Here is an 18,120-nt window from a genome sequence, read left to right on the forward strand (position 1 = left end):
ATCAGACCACCAACCAATCATTGAAGAGTTTTATTACCTCGTCTCAAATTTTGTGTTGCACATGGACAGGGTTTCGGAAATACCGCCCTCTATGGCATCAGAAAAAACTATTGACTATTATGTAGGGCCCTATAATAAAACATTCCACGAAGTCGTGAATTTTGGACATAGGCGCGGCGACCTGAGAATACTTCTATGCCAGGAAAGGTTTGCACCCACCAATCACAAACGCCAATCACTGCCCAATTCTGATTTATCTAGCTGGCAAATCCATTTCCTGTTCCCTTTATTGAAAGAGTGGCACTTTATGTCTGCATATTTCTGTTTTAGCAAGGAAGCAGGAGCCAACCCGTGTTATGAGTTAATGCAATTCATATTTCTTGGATAGGCTATCCTCAAAGTTAAAACATCCTGGCAGTCTTTCAAAAAATAACGTTTAAATCCTTAAAGAGTCGCCTTGGAAGATGTGTCCAACTTGAATTAAATGCTTAGCCAGCAGTAAACTAATGTCATCCATTAATTACTTTTCTTGTTATTTCTATTCTTATCTTGTAGTCTAATTAAGACTAAGGCACACACAGATGTATACACACAATACGTTAATCAATGATCACTGTTACTAACCATTGCTTGACAACACAATGATGTTTATGTATAACATCCTCTTTATTGTTATACTTACCTTGTACATACCTTTCTGTGGGCAGGTAACTTATTTAAAACACCTTCAATGTAATACTATGTGAAAACTACAAATCAAACTCCAACGTGTTGTGGTCATCAACTGTAACGACACCCACGGGGCAAACAAAGTGGTCTTAAAGGAGGAAGAGTATGTAGTTCCTGATCGAAGTGGTGTAGGAGGAGGAAGAGTACCTCAGTGCCAAGGATCCCTTCCTGTTTACTTTTTAGTTTAGGGAGGACATGTTCCTAAATGAATGCATGAACAATTGCATTCAAGTTGGGGATACTTTAAGGGAGCCATGGTGAGGTGGTAGAGTAGAGTGAAGTGGTCCCACAAATAAAATGTGAGTAAGGCGGTGGGTTATTTTTTATATATATATTTTTGATTTTTTTTTTTATGAGTTTGCCCATTTCCTGATTTCATGGTCCATTCGCTCACCCCACATCATTGTTCACTCCATCCTTTCCCTTCTTCACTGTCCACTCCCCTTTGTGCCATGGTGATCATTCCATCAAGTCGGAACACTCAAAGAGTGAGTTGAGTTACCAGGAGACACACTGACCACTATGATGCATCATGTGGCAGGGCAATCACAGCTGTACAAGAAAATGGGGTTGAATGGTATTTAAAGGGTGGAGGTAAGGACTAGCTAGACCCATTAGGCTTCCTCACAGACCTTCCATTGTTATCATCAGAATTTTTCAATACATTCTGGGAATCTAGTGCAACTAATGATGGCCCATGGCAGTTTTGTAGTTTAATATTCTGTCTACTGCTTGGTGGGTGCTATCTGTTATCATACATAATAAACACAATAATGAATAGATATCTGCTACAAATAAAGCATTATTTATGGTCGACCTTTGAGGTAGACACGCAGAGCCCAGCATGCAATGAGGTGACAAAGATGGCAATTCTGTAGTAGGGCAACACCCATCCCTATTTGAGTGTTCACAGCGTGCCACATAGCTGGTGAATATTTTCCCACAGTCCCATTTCATAAACCAGTGTGAAATCTCATATCAGGATTAGTTAAGGTCAGCATTACAATGCAAGCTTTTACAGTGTGCTAAAGCCACATTAAATTTGTGAAAATAACAATAATTTTTCTTTAATTATTTTTACCAACCCCAAAGTTTGCTCATGCCAGATTTTCATCTTCAACGCATTTCGAAACTTTTACCACAACTACTAACCACAAGCTGCTGAACAACAAAATGCAGAAATATGAGCATGTCAAAATGTTGGCTCAGTCCTAAAGCAGAGAAAGGGAAAACCAAAATGACAAGTCTCACACAGTTCATCAAAAAGGGTGACAGATTTAATCACAAAAAAAACAAAGGGAACACTTTACCAAAAGAAAAACACCCCCACGGACAGACAATATCTACAACAACCATGAGGACAAAAATACTGATGAATGCAGATTCCAAAAAGCCAAGGCAAACTCCACTGAATGGCACAGACGTGTACCCTCAGTCTGCAGTGCACACGTATGACTCAAGACACCAGATCACATCCAGCACTATACTCGACATTTGTGTACACAAACACAGAGAAAAGGAACACATTTACTCCACCTTGAGAATAACAGTAAAGCACATTTGCACGATACGTGTAAGGGGTTTTGGCCATCACCATAGCCATTGGCCATTAACAACCTCAAGGAACATGGCGATGAAAGAGGATGAGACTAGACTATAGATTCCTCCATCTAGCTGTGCTCCTCCTCCTGCTGGTCTGGGTTTTGCTGTCAGATGTTAATGCTGGACAGGAACCACACTGCAGTCTGCACACTGCCATCCAATCAGGTTGAGCAAAATCGCTTAATTTCAAAAGCCAATAGCCAATCTACTACTCTGTACCGCTGCAAAGATTTCTCATTGTTGGCAGGAGAGGAGCTTTACACATGAGGGGACTCCAATCCTGCTAGGAATGCCTTGCCTTCTGACCAAGCATGTGTAGTTATCCTAACCCCCACCAAAAGGCTGACTTTCAGATTAGTGAAACTTGAAATATGAAACCAGCCATCTTTTTAGTGCTTTCATAAAGGCAAGGCTGACCTGACATGTCAAACATGCCCTCTTCCCATGCTCCAGTGTTGTGTACTGAACTGTATATAAAGATGACCACCACAGTGACGATAGGAAACTCCCACACCATAACTCACATCACAAAGCACCAGCCACATCCAACTTCTTTAGAGCGGTTTCTGGTGCTAAGAGTCAATGATCGTGTTTACATCAATGTTGAGAAGGAATGGGTCAGACAGGCAAAGACTCCCTTGTGGTTGCAAGGAGGGAAGTACACCAAGACTCAATTAATTACATAAAGGCAGAAATTGGCAATACAAAGGATTATGGGAACTGGGCAATACAAAGGATTGTAGGAAACAAAACAATTAAAAAAAAAGGCACCACAGTGGTTGTGGCATCACTTTCATTCACACAGCAAAAAACTAAACCTTTGAAAACTCTGAATAACTCCTTAAGCATCTTCAGTATGTTGTAGTTCATGCTACCTAATATTAGCCAAGGGCATAGCAAGATATTCCAGTTGCACCATTCTAATATGTGCCTTGCTGGGAAACAGCATGCCCAGTTGAGAAAAGCAATAATCTGCATTTAATCTTGATTGTCCGAGCATCTGTGTTCTTCTACATAAATTAACTAAATTAACAGGGCTCTTTCCATCCTTCACAGAGAGAAGTGCTATTCTGAGACACATATCTAGGAGCAACAGGTTGGTAAGGTTTGGTGTCTTAAAATGGCATGGTAGGATTGGATACTGAACATATTCTCTTGGGAGTGTCACTGTCTGACAGAATCGCCAGAGTCAAATCAAATCGGGGCAGAGGAGTGTCACCACTGGTTAGGTGTGGCTGTAGTCTTCTCCACAACACGAACATCGCACGCACGCACGCACGCACGCACGCACGCACGCACGCACGCACGCACGCACGCACGCACGCACGCACGCACGCACGCACACACACACAGAAAATGATTTCAACACAAACACTTTCTGTAGACAGTCCAGCAACTCAGTCTCATCAAACTCATATTTTAGTTGTCCTTCCGGAGTGAGAAAATATATATTTTACACTTCCACATCAAAGTATAAATTCTCTCTCTCTTTCCAAATGAACACACTCCTCTCCTTCACATAATTAAGTTCTGTATAAAATTCCATGTGCACACCACGCGTTCCAGTCCAGTTCAGATGCACTCATGACTTGAGCCCCATCCGTGCCATGAGCTGCTCGTAGACGGTCCAGGCCATGGCAGCCATCAGGGTTCGCCTCAGGGAGCGCGGCACTGCGCCCCGGAAGAACCCTCTCAAGCCATGCTCCTAAGAGAGAGAGAGAGAGAGAGAGAGAGAAAACGGAACCAGTGTTCATTAGGATCTACCATCATCACCACGGCTGCACAGGAAAATTTTCAACTTTTTGTGGTAATTTCTTCATTCTTTTCTAAAATGAGTGTTTGGGTAAGTTTGCTGTTTAATGCCATCAGAATTCAATCAAACACTAGAATTATATTATTTGTCAACAAAAATTAGACATTGCAGTATTGTATCACATTACAGTTTTTCACTATTGTTAAAAAGTATAAAGCGAAAATTCGGCACAATCTGCACAACCTTCACGTCATGTATCAATCGCTCGCCCCAAGTGGGAAATACTTAAGAGTCCGATTTTCCTTGTGAACACACTGATGTCAATTACACATCACGTTGTTGTCAAAACAGTGTACACAAAGTTCTGTTGTTGCACACAATTTTCAAGTAAAATCTCAAAGCATCAACCTGCAAACCACAAATAGTCAAATCTCTAAACTTTCAGGTCTTTTGACCAATTTGCAGTGAGGACTGCACCATTAAAGTGTCTTGAGCCTCTGTTTTGTTCGATAAACTATTGAAAACTTTGAAAAGATCCACAACCAGAGAAGGGTAAGAGTGAAAGGAGGAAGAAGAGGAGGACAAGAAGGAGGAGGAGTAGGAGGTTGAAGAGTAGGAGGACAGAGAGAAGGAAGAGGAGGACAAGGAGGAGGAACAGAATGAGGACAAGGTGAAGAAGGAGGAGGATCAGGAGAAAGAAGAAGGAGAATGGTCATCTCTAATGAGATTTGGGCCGCTGTGGTAGACCATGTTTTCATGGTTTTTCATTAGAACCTTCAGGATGGAGAACAAGTACGAAATCTGTTTGCCTTGTGTACTGTAATACTGCATATCAATATAATATACGTAGTGTGCTCACAGTATTTGTATTTTGCAGGACTGAAAGAGAACCACACTGTGGAGGAAGAAAACACACTTTCAATATTTTTTGAAAGCAAAGTAGCATTTTCCAGGAGATATAAAGGGTTTTGCCTTTTCAGTTAGTTGCTTTGGAATTTGTGTTTAGAGTTTTGAGAACGAGGCATGCTTTCAAAAAATGTGTGTAAGCAATTGAGAAAAACTATAAGCATTTTGTATACAATTTTATGTCAATACAATCTGGTGGAACAGGAGACTAAAATTGTAAATATGGTTTGTGAGAACAACGGTATTGCTGTTTTATGTTTGACTATGAAAAATGTAGGCCTACACTGATACATTTTACAAAAGAAGAAAGGGCTCAATGAGTCATTGTCATTCATATGGTGTGTTTCGATGATTGTGTTTTCAATTTTGCACTTCTGTGTGCTGTAAATGCTTGGTAGTGTGCAGCTAATGCTTAGTTGTGTGTACTAAATGAATGTATGTGTGTGTGTTTTGAAAATATGGCTGTGTGTACCAAATGAAAACACGAGTTCCATTTTGTGAACAGTTAAGAGATTTGATAGCAAAGAGTCATCTTGCAAAGGGAGTGTCAGGTTTAGCATTTTGTGTGTGAGGTTTTCAATTTTCTGTGTGCAGTTTTGAGAAAGACGTTACTGTTTTGAAAAACGGGTTTTAGCAACAGTGAAAAACTGTAACACCACATACACATTTTGACTCAAAAGTGAAAACAGCAACTTGTGTGACTGTTACTTTAAGTATTTTGTATGAACCTATATGTCTCTTAATAAAGGCATATAAATCCGTGTAAAGTCACGTGCTCATGCTTTTACCGTGTAAATGAAGCGCGCGGCGTCAGCGGTGCGGGGGTAGAGGTCTGGGCTGACTTGCACATGTGTCTTCACTACATCAGCCGGCTGCGTAGCCAGAGAGGCCAACACCCCCGCCACCATGCCACAGCCGAAATTCACCAGTGGAGCATACGGGGATGAAGACACTTCTGCGTGAGACAAACGGGAGAGACACAGAGTGAATCAGTGAGACAGCGTGAGCCAGTAGGAGAGACAGAAGAGAGAGTGACAGCGGAGAAAGAGAAAGACAAGAGTGGAGTGCAACGACAGGGGGGACAGAATGCGATGGAGAGACATGGGTCATCGAAGGCCACTGAGATGTCCTGAAGTCACCTACTCTGTGGAGCAGAGACCCTTTTTATGTAACTTGTTTGTGCGTATGGGGAATGCGAGGGGCAGATCAGGGAGTGTTTGGTTAGCCGTGACGGCGTGGCCACCTCCAGGATGCAGTGTTGGTAATGGTCCTGCCTCCATTGATGGTGCTAATATTGGGCTTACGCAACATTTAAGCCTCTTAGCAGGCCTGCTGTGGCAACACTCCCATACTGCGCCACAAATCACCCTTAAAAGATCAGTTCACCAAAAGTGTTTCGCTCATCATCATTTGCCGTCGCGGTTTATTTTTAGGACTAGGCCTAATGGGCAGTCCTCACAATGAGAAAAAGGCATTGGACGGACGCATTACAGAGTTTTTATCTAAGCTAAGTAGCTAAAAGCAAACAGATTTGCCTTACAAAACGCCAACAACATTACAGTTGGCATCCATTTAACTAAGTAGCTTCCTAACTGATACATCAGAGATATATTGATGAGCAGCATCATTTTCATGGAACTTCTGACTCAAACTAAAAAACTACATAGTGATTAGCCTGATCAACTAGAAACAAGAAGTGTGTTTATCGATCCTTCACACCGACACAATCAAAATAAATAGTATCATCAAACAAACAGTTTGAAAGCAACTTTCCATCTAAAACCAGAATTCTGTGAGCTTTACATGAACCAGGTCAAACTTGAATTGTCATCAGACACAGATGCCCACTGACACAGACACAGACACACACAGACACACACACAGATGCCCACAGACACAGACACAGACACACACAGACGTACCCTGTGGAAGAGACCTCTTGGCCTGGCTGTAGAACATGACGTAGATGCCAGAGAAAGGGGCATCTCTGAGGAGGGTGGCGGTCAGGCCAGAGAATAGGGCCCGGGGCCCCTCCGTCTCACACACGTTGCGCAGGGCCCCAAACACACTCACGTAGTTATAGCGTCCACTCTGGAACAAGCACAAACACAGACCACCACGTAAGCATAAGCCCCAAACACACTCACGTAGTTATAGCGGCCACTCTGGAACAAGCACAAACACAGACCACCACTTAAGCCCTAACCTGCATTATGTGTTGTTATACAACAACCCTTTAAACTATGATCAATAGGAGGGTCATGCATGGAGGGCTATGTGCTACACAGTCCTCTTGTTATGTCCTTTCCACATTTCAGAGATCCTGATTGGATAGGTGGTTTTGGTGTTCAAAAAACGTCTTTGTTACCTTTAGTTCACATTCACCCCAATGTTAAGCAAGGTAACTGTCAACTTTCAATGACCCATGACCCAGCCCTAATATAAAGAAGTAGAGACTCTCATTACACAAATCTCTCAATAAACCTTATTTATTTCCACAAGATAATCTTGCCTATTCTACTGAGTGTTCTGAGTCTGACTGCGTGGACACACACCTCGAAGCGAGTCTTGATGACCGTGACGGGCAGCATGGCGACCCCTGCCACACAGCGAGCGCCTCCCCCCAACAGCACGGCCTGGCCTGCGTTTGGTGCCCCGTCCTGGAAGAAGTGCTGCTTCAGCGAGTAGAAGGTGCTGAAGTAAATGCCCACGCCAGGGATGCACCGCACGAACGACTGGAGAGAGAGAGAGAGGGAGAGAAAGAGAGGGAGGAAACAATGCAAAACAATTATTGATATTGTTACAAAAACATGATGCTCATCAAACATCGTTAAAACTGCAAAGGTTTGAACATCTGAGTTTAATTTACAACGCCAACGGAAAGGAAACATGACTAGTTACTTTATTTAGATTACGATGGCAGCAAACCCAAAACTGCATAGCCTACTTAAATCATTCCTGTAAATGTTCAAGCTCAACAAGAGCTTGAAATGCACGTTTCCCATTTGTTTAGTATTCGTTAAAATGATCAATCGAGCGCACTGATTTATGGAGAAGGCAAATGAACACAAAAAGGACAACCAATTAATCACTGAAATGTTTATTGAAACGTATTCAGTTTAACAGATTATTACCTAATTAGCATCTACATGATTAGTATCTGTTTGTAATCCAATGTCCGGCAACTGGAGTGAGAAACAGCTTGGCACGTTTATACTTTTCATTTGATGATCTATATATACAATTATATCCAGGGGCGTAGCACAGTAGGTTCATAGCCCCCCCCCCCCCCAAAAAAAAAGAGTGCCACGCCTCCTCCCCCCTGACGGTGAAACTTTGCAAATTGAAGGTAGTTAGGAAATGGCTTCCCTTCCTTGTCTTTTGCTGTAATTTTATTTGTTTTTATGTTGCTTGCCAGTCTGTGAACAATTGTGTCTCTCTCTTCATTAGTTAATTTCTCTGTCCATAGTGCTGGATCTTCTGGCATACACTCCCTGGCGCTGCTCTGACCTCTCTTCATCCCTTTCACTTTTCTCAGAATCTTCTCTGCTATCACTTCCTTCACTTGTGTCATCCTCTACCACATTTTCTCCATCTTCCTGGACAGAACCCTCTACAAGCATGAAGCATCTGATAGATATTACTGTAACAGGCAATTCCAATGTAGCCTAATTTGTGTGACTGAACATGTTTAAAGGTAGAGTATGGGATGTTTTCCTGGAACACTTTTTACTATATTGCTTAAAATCCCCTTCACACCCTGATTGCAACAAAAAAAAGTCACCTTTGGATGGAACAGCCTGTGTTGCTATTTGCTAAACACATTAAGCCTACAGTATAAATAGCTACAATTATGTACTTTCATTTTAAACTGCTCACCTTGCCTCAAGACCACAGTGTCAGAGGATGAGGGGTCTGCATCACTAGCTGCTTCTGAAAATGAGTGCCATGTTTCACAAGTTAACTTTGCTAGCCAACTAATTTGACAGCCTAACCTTATGAACTTATTGAGCCTAGACTAGCCCTACTTAAAGGCTATTAGCCTAATTATGTTATGGCCTAACAAATATTAATTTAGCCAAATGTTCTAATTAGTTTAGACCTACTATTGCAATGGTGTGGTAGGCTATGCATAAAAATGAAAGAATACCCGCACACTGTTGCTGCAGCTCCCGTGTATTTTATTGGCACAACGTTTCGACCATTGTTGGTCTTCGTCAGGTGTTCGTCAGGTGTCAGCAGCAACAGTGTGGGTATTCTTTCATTTTTACGGATCTCTTTTTACCCTGCACCTGGATTGGATGTGCGTGCAACACACTCTGCAACTGTGGTAGGCTATGCAAACAAACATGTATTTAGAGTTTACCTCAGATTACAGATAGGGCATGTTATTTCTAATTTTGTGTTATGCCGTTTTTAGCAATGACAATCGCGGTGGTATTGATTCGTTTTATTACCACATCATGAGTTCATTTAATAGGGTGTTTGCTTTCACATTCAGGCTCACCTTTCTTAGGAAAGAAGTCTGTTAGTAGTCGCTTTCCCTCGTCTCTTTTTCTCTCTCTTGCCTGCCTTTCTTTTCTTTTCTGAAACCCGGATATCACGTTCTTGGACATCTTCAATGCGCACCGTTGCCTCAGCCGAATGAACGTTAACATTCGTCAAATGCGCCTATAGGTAAAAAGCCCACTGAAGGCGGACTAAACCATTTTGTGCGTGAGCCGGGGGGGTGAGGGTCTCCAGACATTATATGTAGACTAGGACACACAATTCAATCCATCATTCAACCAATTTATTTACCCAAAAGATTAAAATTATATTAGTTAGCAAGAAAATTTGGACCTTTAAATGATATAAATATTTAAAGGAAAAATAAAATTCCACACTCCTCAAGGGCCCTCCCCCACATGGGGCCCTGGTAACTCAGTCCCCTTTATCCTCCCCCTACGACGCCACTGATTATATCTTTAGCTGAATTTCATTATTAAATTGATTCTTAGAGTAGTGAGTGTAAGATTCCTTCAAAACAGCAATTTACCTGTATCTCTTGTCAAATTATGTGCGTACCACACTGACTGTAGTTGCACTGCTGTTTCTATGACACTGTTCATGTGTACTGAGTGCAGGTCTAATGTGTTAACACAGGCACCGAGGTGAAAGGCCGTCTCACTAATGTTGAAAGACACGACACGCCGTCTCACTAATGCCTGACAGAGGTAGTGTGTATGCGTTGGCCACCACACATCAAAAACCCTGTCACTCACTTTATGTTAATGTACAACTGTCTCATGCTTTCAAGCTTGATGACCCGGCCAGGACCAAATATGTTACAATAAGACTGTTGTGAATTTATCTGCATGAGTATTCTGGCCTTTGTAAACTGATTTAATATGTAGCTTAGAGCTAACTCCTCTTAGCTTATAGATCTTACTTCATATGGTTACATTGGTTGTATGATGGAGCCAGAGCATTTTACAGAAAAGGGTGGCATGGTAGTCCCATTTATATGCAATCCAATAGAGATTTGATCAAATAATTTACAATTGAATATATGAACGAGTGGCTACATGGTAGTTTGAAAGCAAATGGGCGCATGTGATCCTCACCGGAGATACTCCCTTCCACAGCCCCAGCAGCCGCTCCGTCCGGATGACATTGAGGAATACTGTCATCATGCCCACCCTGGGAGCCCTGTGGAGAGACGGTCGGAATAATTACACACAGCTTACAGCCTCACACATTGACAGACACACAAACACACACACACACACACACACACACACACACACACACACACACACACACACAGTACCTCAAAACACAAACAGACAGACAGACAGACAGACAGACATACAGACAGACAAACAGACAGACAAACAGACAGAGAGAGAGAGAAAAGCACACATGACAAGAGACATCTACGTTTAAACCACCACACCATGCACACAGACAAAAGGAGTACGGCTGGGAGAATTAAAATAACAGCCTTGACTACCAGTGTGGCACTAGAGGCAGCCCACATGCCGTTTAAAACAGCACGCTCTCCAAAGGCTTTTTACAGACTGCAGATGAAGGGTCACCGCCTCTTCACCGACTGCAAAGCCGCAAAGGTTCCCTCACACACACACACACACACACACATGCACCTAGTGATAAAATACTGTAGTCATTTCTATGAGTGTGCCTAGTGCAACACGCTCACAGCAAACAAACAGTCACTCTCCATTAGCCCTAGAGGACATGAAATGGAAATGTAGGTCAAGCGGCTCAGGTCCAGAGCTGGACCAAAGATGAGAGGAGAGAGGAGGGGACAGAACGTAGAAGGGGAGAGCAGGACCGTGGGGGGGGGACAAGCACAATGAAGAGAGGAAAAGGAAAGGGAAGGAGAGAAGGAGGGTAGAAAAGAAGTGGGGAGTGAAGGAGAGAAAGGAGAGAGGAGAGAAAGGATGAGGAGAGAAGGAGGGTAGAAAGGAGTGAGGAGAGAGGAGAGAGGGGCAGAGGAGAGAATCGCGCCTCACCCTGGCAGACTGTTGTTTTGGAGCGTCTGCAGACGGGTCTTGATCAGGTCCAGCGGCTGGAAGAGCAGCGTGGAGCAGGTGCCGCTCAGGGAGCCACACATGAAGGCTTTCAGAGCCGGATGAGCCTGGGGGCCACAGAGATTGGAAGAGAGGAGACGTGAGACGAAACATGAGGCGGAGAGGGGGCCACAGAGATGGGAGGAGAGGAGAGGAGACGTGAGACAGAGAGAGAGAGAGATGGGAAGAGAGGAGACGTGAGACGAGACATGAGATGGAGAGGGGGCAGAGAGGAGACAGAGAGGCCGAGGTGTGGAGGACACTGATAATGTACAGCCGCCACTACAGAAACCACACATCCCAATATAATCTTTACACAAACAGACACACAAATAATATTGGTGTCAATCTGTTGATACAAATTTACATACATGTGAAGCATCAAGAATATCGTGATGAAATCTGGAACGTGCAGGGAACAGAATTTCACACAACTGTGCCTCTAACACGACACGATAAGTGGGGGCAATTTGCATAATTACAGATGGAAAAATGTTGAAAATCAGCGGCAACCTCCAGAAAACGCACACAATCCCACACATTCACACATTCACACACACAAACTCATAATATGATGGCGATAAATACAGACAGAGAAATCGCACACGATCTCACACATTCACACACACACACACATAATATGATGGAGATAAATACAGACAGGGCAGACACACAATGCAAAGAGGTCAAAGCGTATCATACTTATCCTTTCTAATTATTACTTATATGCTTCATGGAGACACATGCCATACTGTCACACGGATAAACACAGATATCAAAAGACACAAAACCCACCAAGGACATCCAATGGAAATACATCTGGATAGGGACTGAATGTCCACGGACGACACGTGCACCCAAACCCACATGGGTGCGTAGGTGCATCAAGCACCCAAACACACATCGGTGCGTAGGTGCATCAAGCGTGCGCCATACACAGAACATGCATGCCATTCACGGGTGACAACGGTGAGTTTGTTGGCTTGCCACTGGCTAGCTGGCCTACCTTTCCCAGGGTGCCGCTGGCTTTGGCCGGAGAGTCCTGTTTCTCCTGCATTTCTCCCTGTTACACCTCTGTCCCTCTCTGCTGCTACAGACAGCATATTACAGCGTGAGCCTCCATCTCTCCCCCCTTCCCTGTCACCACACAATGCCTATCTCTTCCCCCTCCCTCCCTCCCTCCCTCTCGCGCTCTTTCTTTGCCACAGCAGCAGCTTAATCCACGAGCCTCACCGCTTTTCTCTCAGGCTCGGGCTCGCTTCGACTCACACTGATTTGCTCTCTGCCAGATAGGGGCTTTTTTTCATGAGATGAGTCATGCAGTTGCTGTATGTGTTTATGTTTGCACGTGTGTGTGTGTGTGTGTGTGTGTGTGTGTGTGTGTGTTTTTTTTTAATGTGACAAATCAGGACTGCATATGGGTCAGTATTTTGAATCTGAGTCTGTGTGAAATGCAAAAAAAATGATAATGACTTGCAAATCTAAAACCACCTCCTCCAGTGTAAAAGTAGGTTAGGTATTGTCCTCCAGCCCCGGCTATCAGGCTGTCAGTGAAGCTCCTACTGAGCCCTTGCCATTTACCCAATGGGGGCTGCTTCTCCTAGCTTGGTACCCACAACCTGTTCCCTCTTCAGCTGCTCCAATTTACTCATTCTCTCAGTCCCACCTTTTAAATGGAAATCCATGGCAACAGCCTATCGCCCCAAGCCTTTAACCAGAAGTGAACAATAAAACACTGAAAATAATATGGGGCTTGCTCTAAATCCCACCCTCTTTTGCTTTGTCTCTGGGGATTTAAGGTAGTCTAAAGCCGTGTTAGCCCTTTACTGTGAACATGAACTCATTCTGGATTAAGGATGTATCCACATCAATACAGTAAAGGAGCAAAGTACCCCCACAAGTCCAGCTGCAAAGCTCCAAAAGCGTTTAGCTACATCACTTGAAGTTCTCGAAAGATGTGCTGTTCTTGCATAGTTAACATCAGCATAAATACCCACTGAGGCTATAGCGAGAGCACGTACGATTTTTTGAATTCTTTGATGTACTCTGCAACAGACATTACAGCAACGTGAACTCACCAAAGCCAGCTCCATTCTGGAAGGGGGTGATGCAGCTGCTTCCGGCTCCTCTCTCTCCCTCGCCGTCTTGCTGACTGATGAGGACTAAACTCGACACCTTACTGCACGAATAACATATAACCGATGCATCAAATTATAATGAAAACATTGCAAAAACTTTGACCATGCACTATCCCTGACCTTCAAAATGTGTTCTACGAATTAACAAATGTTCTGTCTGTTTAGTTACGAACAACTTTGGTTTTCAATCGTAGTTGCATACAGCATGATCTGAAAATGCGACAAATCCATATTCTAAAGGTATCTGATATCAGCTAATACTTAACTAGTCATTAGCAGTGACAAACGTCCATTTACCCCAGAATAGAGCAAGCTCTTCAACTGAATCAAGACATCACTTGTACTCTGCAGCAATCTACATGACCAAAGTCATCCACACATTCTGCTAGCTACCTAGCGTTTTCAATCTAAATTGTCCAACCACAAATGGCAAGTCAGTGAAGTGTCAACTCTTCCAAGCTATTGAGACGTGTTGGGTAACGCATGCAGTAACATTAACGTAGTAGGTAGCTAACTTACCTCTTTCTGTCATCAATCACAGACCAACTTTGTGTCACGCATCATGTTGGTAGCAAAGTGGTAACCTGCCGGCTAGCTTAGCCAGTTAAAGTTAGCGTGCCGGTGTCAGAGCCGTTGCGGGAAATGTAGTGAGCCAGAACCTCTCTACATGGCGCTGGTGCTATGCTAGTCTGACAGCAGGCTAACCTGTACCATTGGGTATGTCGCAGGCTATAAGTGATCGTTTAACTTATCGAGACGAGTGGCTGGTACGTTATCTGATTAGCAAGACCTAGGCAACGTTGCCGGTCAAGGTCTGACGTCGCGTTGTCATGAACCAGACAACGCCGAGTGGTGACAACGGATAACGTTTTGTTAAGGCAAAACGTGTAGCAGCCTTGCTTAATAATTTGCTACTAAAAGTTCACGAAAAAGTTTTGAGCTCGACTCGAAAGACGTATTCGTTAGCAGCATCACTATCAGCGCATAACGTCAGATATGCTAACGTACTAGCGGGCTTATTACACCATAAGCTTATTTCTAGCGAAAAGTCGTTGACAACCCAAAGACCCCAACCAACAGCTGGTGATAAATACTGTAGTAACTAGAGGCGTTTTTAGTGTTGGTTTTAACAATGCCTATAGGTCACCGTCAAAGACCTAAACCAGCTGATACATAAGTTACACAAGCTCACAGACAGCGGGGAATTCGGTCTCAAAGTAGTGTTTCGTCAATTCCGCAGCGATGACGTTGTACATGGATGCCACTCCTCTTTCTTTCCTTGCCCCCTCTTCTTGCAAACCGGTTTCAGCTTGATCACTCCTGCAGAGGTGCAGTGTAGATACCCTGTAGTAGTTGATACCAGAATGTCACCCAAAGGCTAGAATTTTCGAAAACAGAGACCTCTGCTGGTAAAGTCTTACAATTGCGTAAGCACATGATCTAACAAGGGGAATGTGAACTTGGCAAATGTGAACTTTTATTACTGCCATTCTAGGCTATCTAAAACTCCTCAAACAAAGTTTGGAAACATTTCTTCAGTCGATTATCCCTCCCCTTTAATAATACCAATTGGTATTGTTTTGTATATCGTTGGAAAGCCTGATTAGTCACCTTTACAACGAGGTACAACTTGTAAGGATCGTGCAATCGTGGAATGAGCAACACAGCTAACCGTGTGGGTAGTGGCCCAAAAAAATGTGCCAAAACCCGACTGCAATATTCTTCTGTTGGTATTCACTCTTGTTTTGAGTTGCTTGGTGGATTTGATGATTCTCCCACAGTATTAAGAGAAAAAAAAACATATTGACAATTTTTACACTTTATTCATTTAAAACTGTTAGGGACCTCAGTAGCATGTGGATCGTGCATTCTTGAATGAGCAACACAGCTAACCGTGTGGGTAGCATCCAAAAAATGTTTGCCAAAATCCCCTGCAATATTCTTCTGTTGGAATTTAGTGAGATATCGGAATGAGATTCTGGAGCCAATGGCGACCCCATATCTCCAGAATCTGGGACCTAACTCCATCCTCCAGGATGACAACGCTCGCCCCCAAAGAGGCAGGATCATCACAGAGTACCTCAAGAACTTGGGAGTGGAGAGGATGGAAAGGCCTGCCGTGAGTCAAGACCTAAACCAAATTGAATACTTGTGGGATCTGCTTGGGCGTGCAGTACGTGCCAGAGTGACCAACGCAACAACCATGTTGGCTGACTTGCTACAAATTCTGGTTCAGGAATGGGATGCCATCCCACAGGAGGTGCCAAGCTGTTGTGGCTGCGTATGGATCTTCCACATGCTACTGAGGTCCTGTTGCGGCCATTATTAAGTATTATAAACTAATTCACAATCAGAAGTCAGACAAAGGACTGGTTGTTCAAAACAGATTTACTGTAAGTTTAAGTTGCAGTAAAGAGATCCATGCCGGAAATTACATCTGCCCGTACACATTCGCGCCAAGCTATTTAAACCTACAGTAAGCACCACCCATCTTTACTTCGTTGGCTGACCTAGCCAGCCAATTAAAACATGACCTCCTCATCTGACCCCACACCCATTTTCTAGGTAAAACCCCTCCTTGACATCGTATTGTGTGTGTGTGTGACTTAATAGTCCAGGCAAAATAGCGTTTTACGACAGACTAATTGTAATAGAATTTTTTTGAGCATAGATCATTTCTATGAGGTGTCCAGAACAACATACTAAAAGTCCTAAGAAATCCAAGTTGAGGAAATATGTTTAATTCTCATCAATCTGAGATGTGTGCTAATAATGCATGGTAAAAATATGCCTCAAAATGTATTTATTTTCCTTTACTCCTATCAAAATGAAACTTTACACAATGAAAGTACCCATGAAAAGTAACATTTTTTGTATTACAAGTTTCTTTTGAAATTAATTTGAATATGCACATGAGCTCCACACTTATTGAATATGTCCATAGGCAGAAACACCATTCATATGTATGACAAATACATCGGCCAAATCTTCATCCTATCATCCTACTGCCAATGGGAGATGGCAATGTTGCTTTTAGACTGGCCTCTAACCTGAAAACTGCCTGGCTTGGTAGTACCTGCCAGGGGTATGGTGTTTCTGACTATGCAATCAGGACATATTCAATAAGTGTGACGCTCATGTGCATATTCAAATTAATTTCAAAAGAAACTTGTAATACAAAAAAAGTTACTTTTTATGTATACTTTTACTATGTAAAGTTTTACTGTGGTAGGAGTAAAGGAAAAAATGAAGCCCATTGGGTGTATTTTGGGCATATTCGATTAGTGTATAGCTCATTTGCATATTCAAATTCATTTTCAAAGAAACTTGTAATACAAAAAATTTAAATGTTCATGGGTACTTTCATTGTGTAAAGTTTTATTTTGATAGGAGAAAAAAAATATTTTTTTGAGGTGTATTTTTGCCATGCATTATTAGCACACATCTCAGATTGATGAGAATTAAACATATTTCCTCAACTTGGATTTCTTAGGACTTTTAGTATGTTGTTCTGGACACCTCATAGAAATGATCTATGCTCAAAAAAATTCTATTACAATTAATTCCATTTTTGGCTCCAAAATGGGCTATTTTGCCTGGACTATAACCCCTGAAATTAATTATCTTACATTACTTCTTAAATAATTCCTTCAGTCCCTGACAGTGTAAAATGAATAAAGTGTAAAAATGGTCAATATGTGTTGTTTTTTCCTTAATACTGTGGGAGAATCATCCAATCCACCAAACAACACAAAACACGAGTGAATACCAACAGAAGAATATTGCAGGGGATTTTGGCAAAAAAATGTGGGCCGCTACCCACACGGTTAGCAGTGTTGCTCATTCCACGAAATCACGATCCTTACAAGTTGTACCTCCTTGTAAAGGTGACCAATCGATATACAATACAATACAATACCAATTGGTATTATTAAAGGGGAGGGATAATCGACTGAAGAAAAGTTTCCGAACTTTTTTTGAGGAGTTTATTTTGCGTGAATGACCGTTGTGGGGCTGTTGCCTACATTGTAGTTGGGGGACGAAACCTCTACATAGGCCAAATAAAAAAAATAAAAATAAAAAAAGACCATAATAGTGCTATAAAAGATGTAATGTATGCAAGGAGTTATACCATTCACTTTATTGAAATGCAAATATACATTATTTAAATGGACCAATGATAGATAAAAATGCATAGGTCACAGTAAGCAAACCAAATATAAACCTTTTCATTTCTAAAATTATTGCAAGCATAAATTTATACTTAACCCCCAGTTTAACAGATCTACAGTATATGAAAACTAACACTGCCAAAAGGGACCAAACCATAGAGGTTAAAGATGAAGAGTTACTTAATACTGAAGAGATTAAGGGCAGAGTATACATTTTCATATAAAAGTGTTTCAATAGTATTGCT

At 42.4% G+C, this 18,120-nt stretch overlaps 1 protein-coding gene across 2 annotated transcripts; it reads right to left on the reverse strand.

Moving 5' to 3' along the window:
* Positions 1-1,984: 1,984 nt before the first annotated feature.
* On the reverse strand, positions 1,985-13,712 carry slc25a38b (solute carrier family 25 member 38b). Of its 2 annotated transcripts, XM_080836886.1 has the most exons (8): positions 13,644-13,712; positions 12,572-12,655; positions 11,509-11,633; positions 10,597-10,681; positions 7,546-7,725; positions 6,913-7,081; positions 5,779-5,945; positions 1,985-4,036 (listed from the first exon to the last, which is right to left on the reverse strand). In XM_080836886.1, exons 2-8 carry the CDS (start codon positions 12,620-12,622, stop codon positions 3,914-3,916), a joined length of 900 nt encoding a protein of 299 aa, XP_080693012.1. In that variant the 5' UTR covers positions 12,623-12,655; positions 13,644-13,712; the 3' UTR covers positions 1,985-3,913. The 2 variants fall into 2 exon arrangements, with proteins under 2 accessions (XP_080693012.1, XP_080693011.1); XM_080836885.1 differs by lacking the exon at positions 12,572-12,655 and having other exon boundaries at positions 13,644-13,702.
* Between the last annotated feature and the right edge of the window lie 4,408 nt (positions 13,713-18,120).

The sequence above is a fragment of the Sprattus sprattus genome (assembly GCF_963457725.1).
Source record: "Sprattus sprattus genome assembly, chromosome: 1".
NCBI classification, from domain to species: domain Eukaryota; kingdom Metazoa; phylum Chordata; class Actinopteri; order Clupeiformes; family Clupeidae; genus Sprattus; species Sprattus sprattus.

Coding starts and splice junctions, on each gene's coding strand:
- slc25a38b (XM_080836886.1), bottom strand. CDS start 12,622: ATGCAGGAGAAACAGGACTCTCCGGCCAAAGCCAGCGGCACCCTGGGA. Junction 11,634..12,571: donor CCAGCGGCACCCTGGGAAAG/GTAGGCCAGCTA, acceptor TGTGGCCCCCAG/GCTCATCCGGCTCTGAAAGC. Junction 4,037..5,778: donor CCGCGCGCTTCATTTACACG/GTAAAAGCATGA, acceptor TCTCTCTCTTAG/GAGCATGGCTTGAGAGGGTT.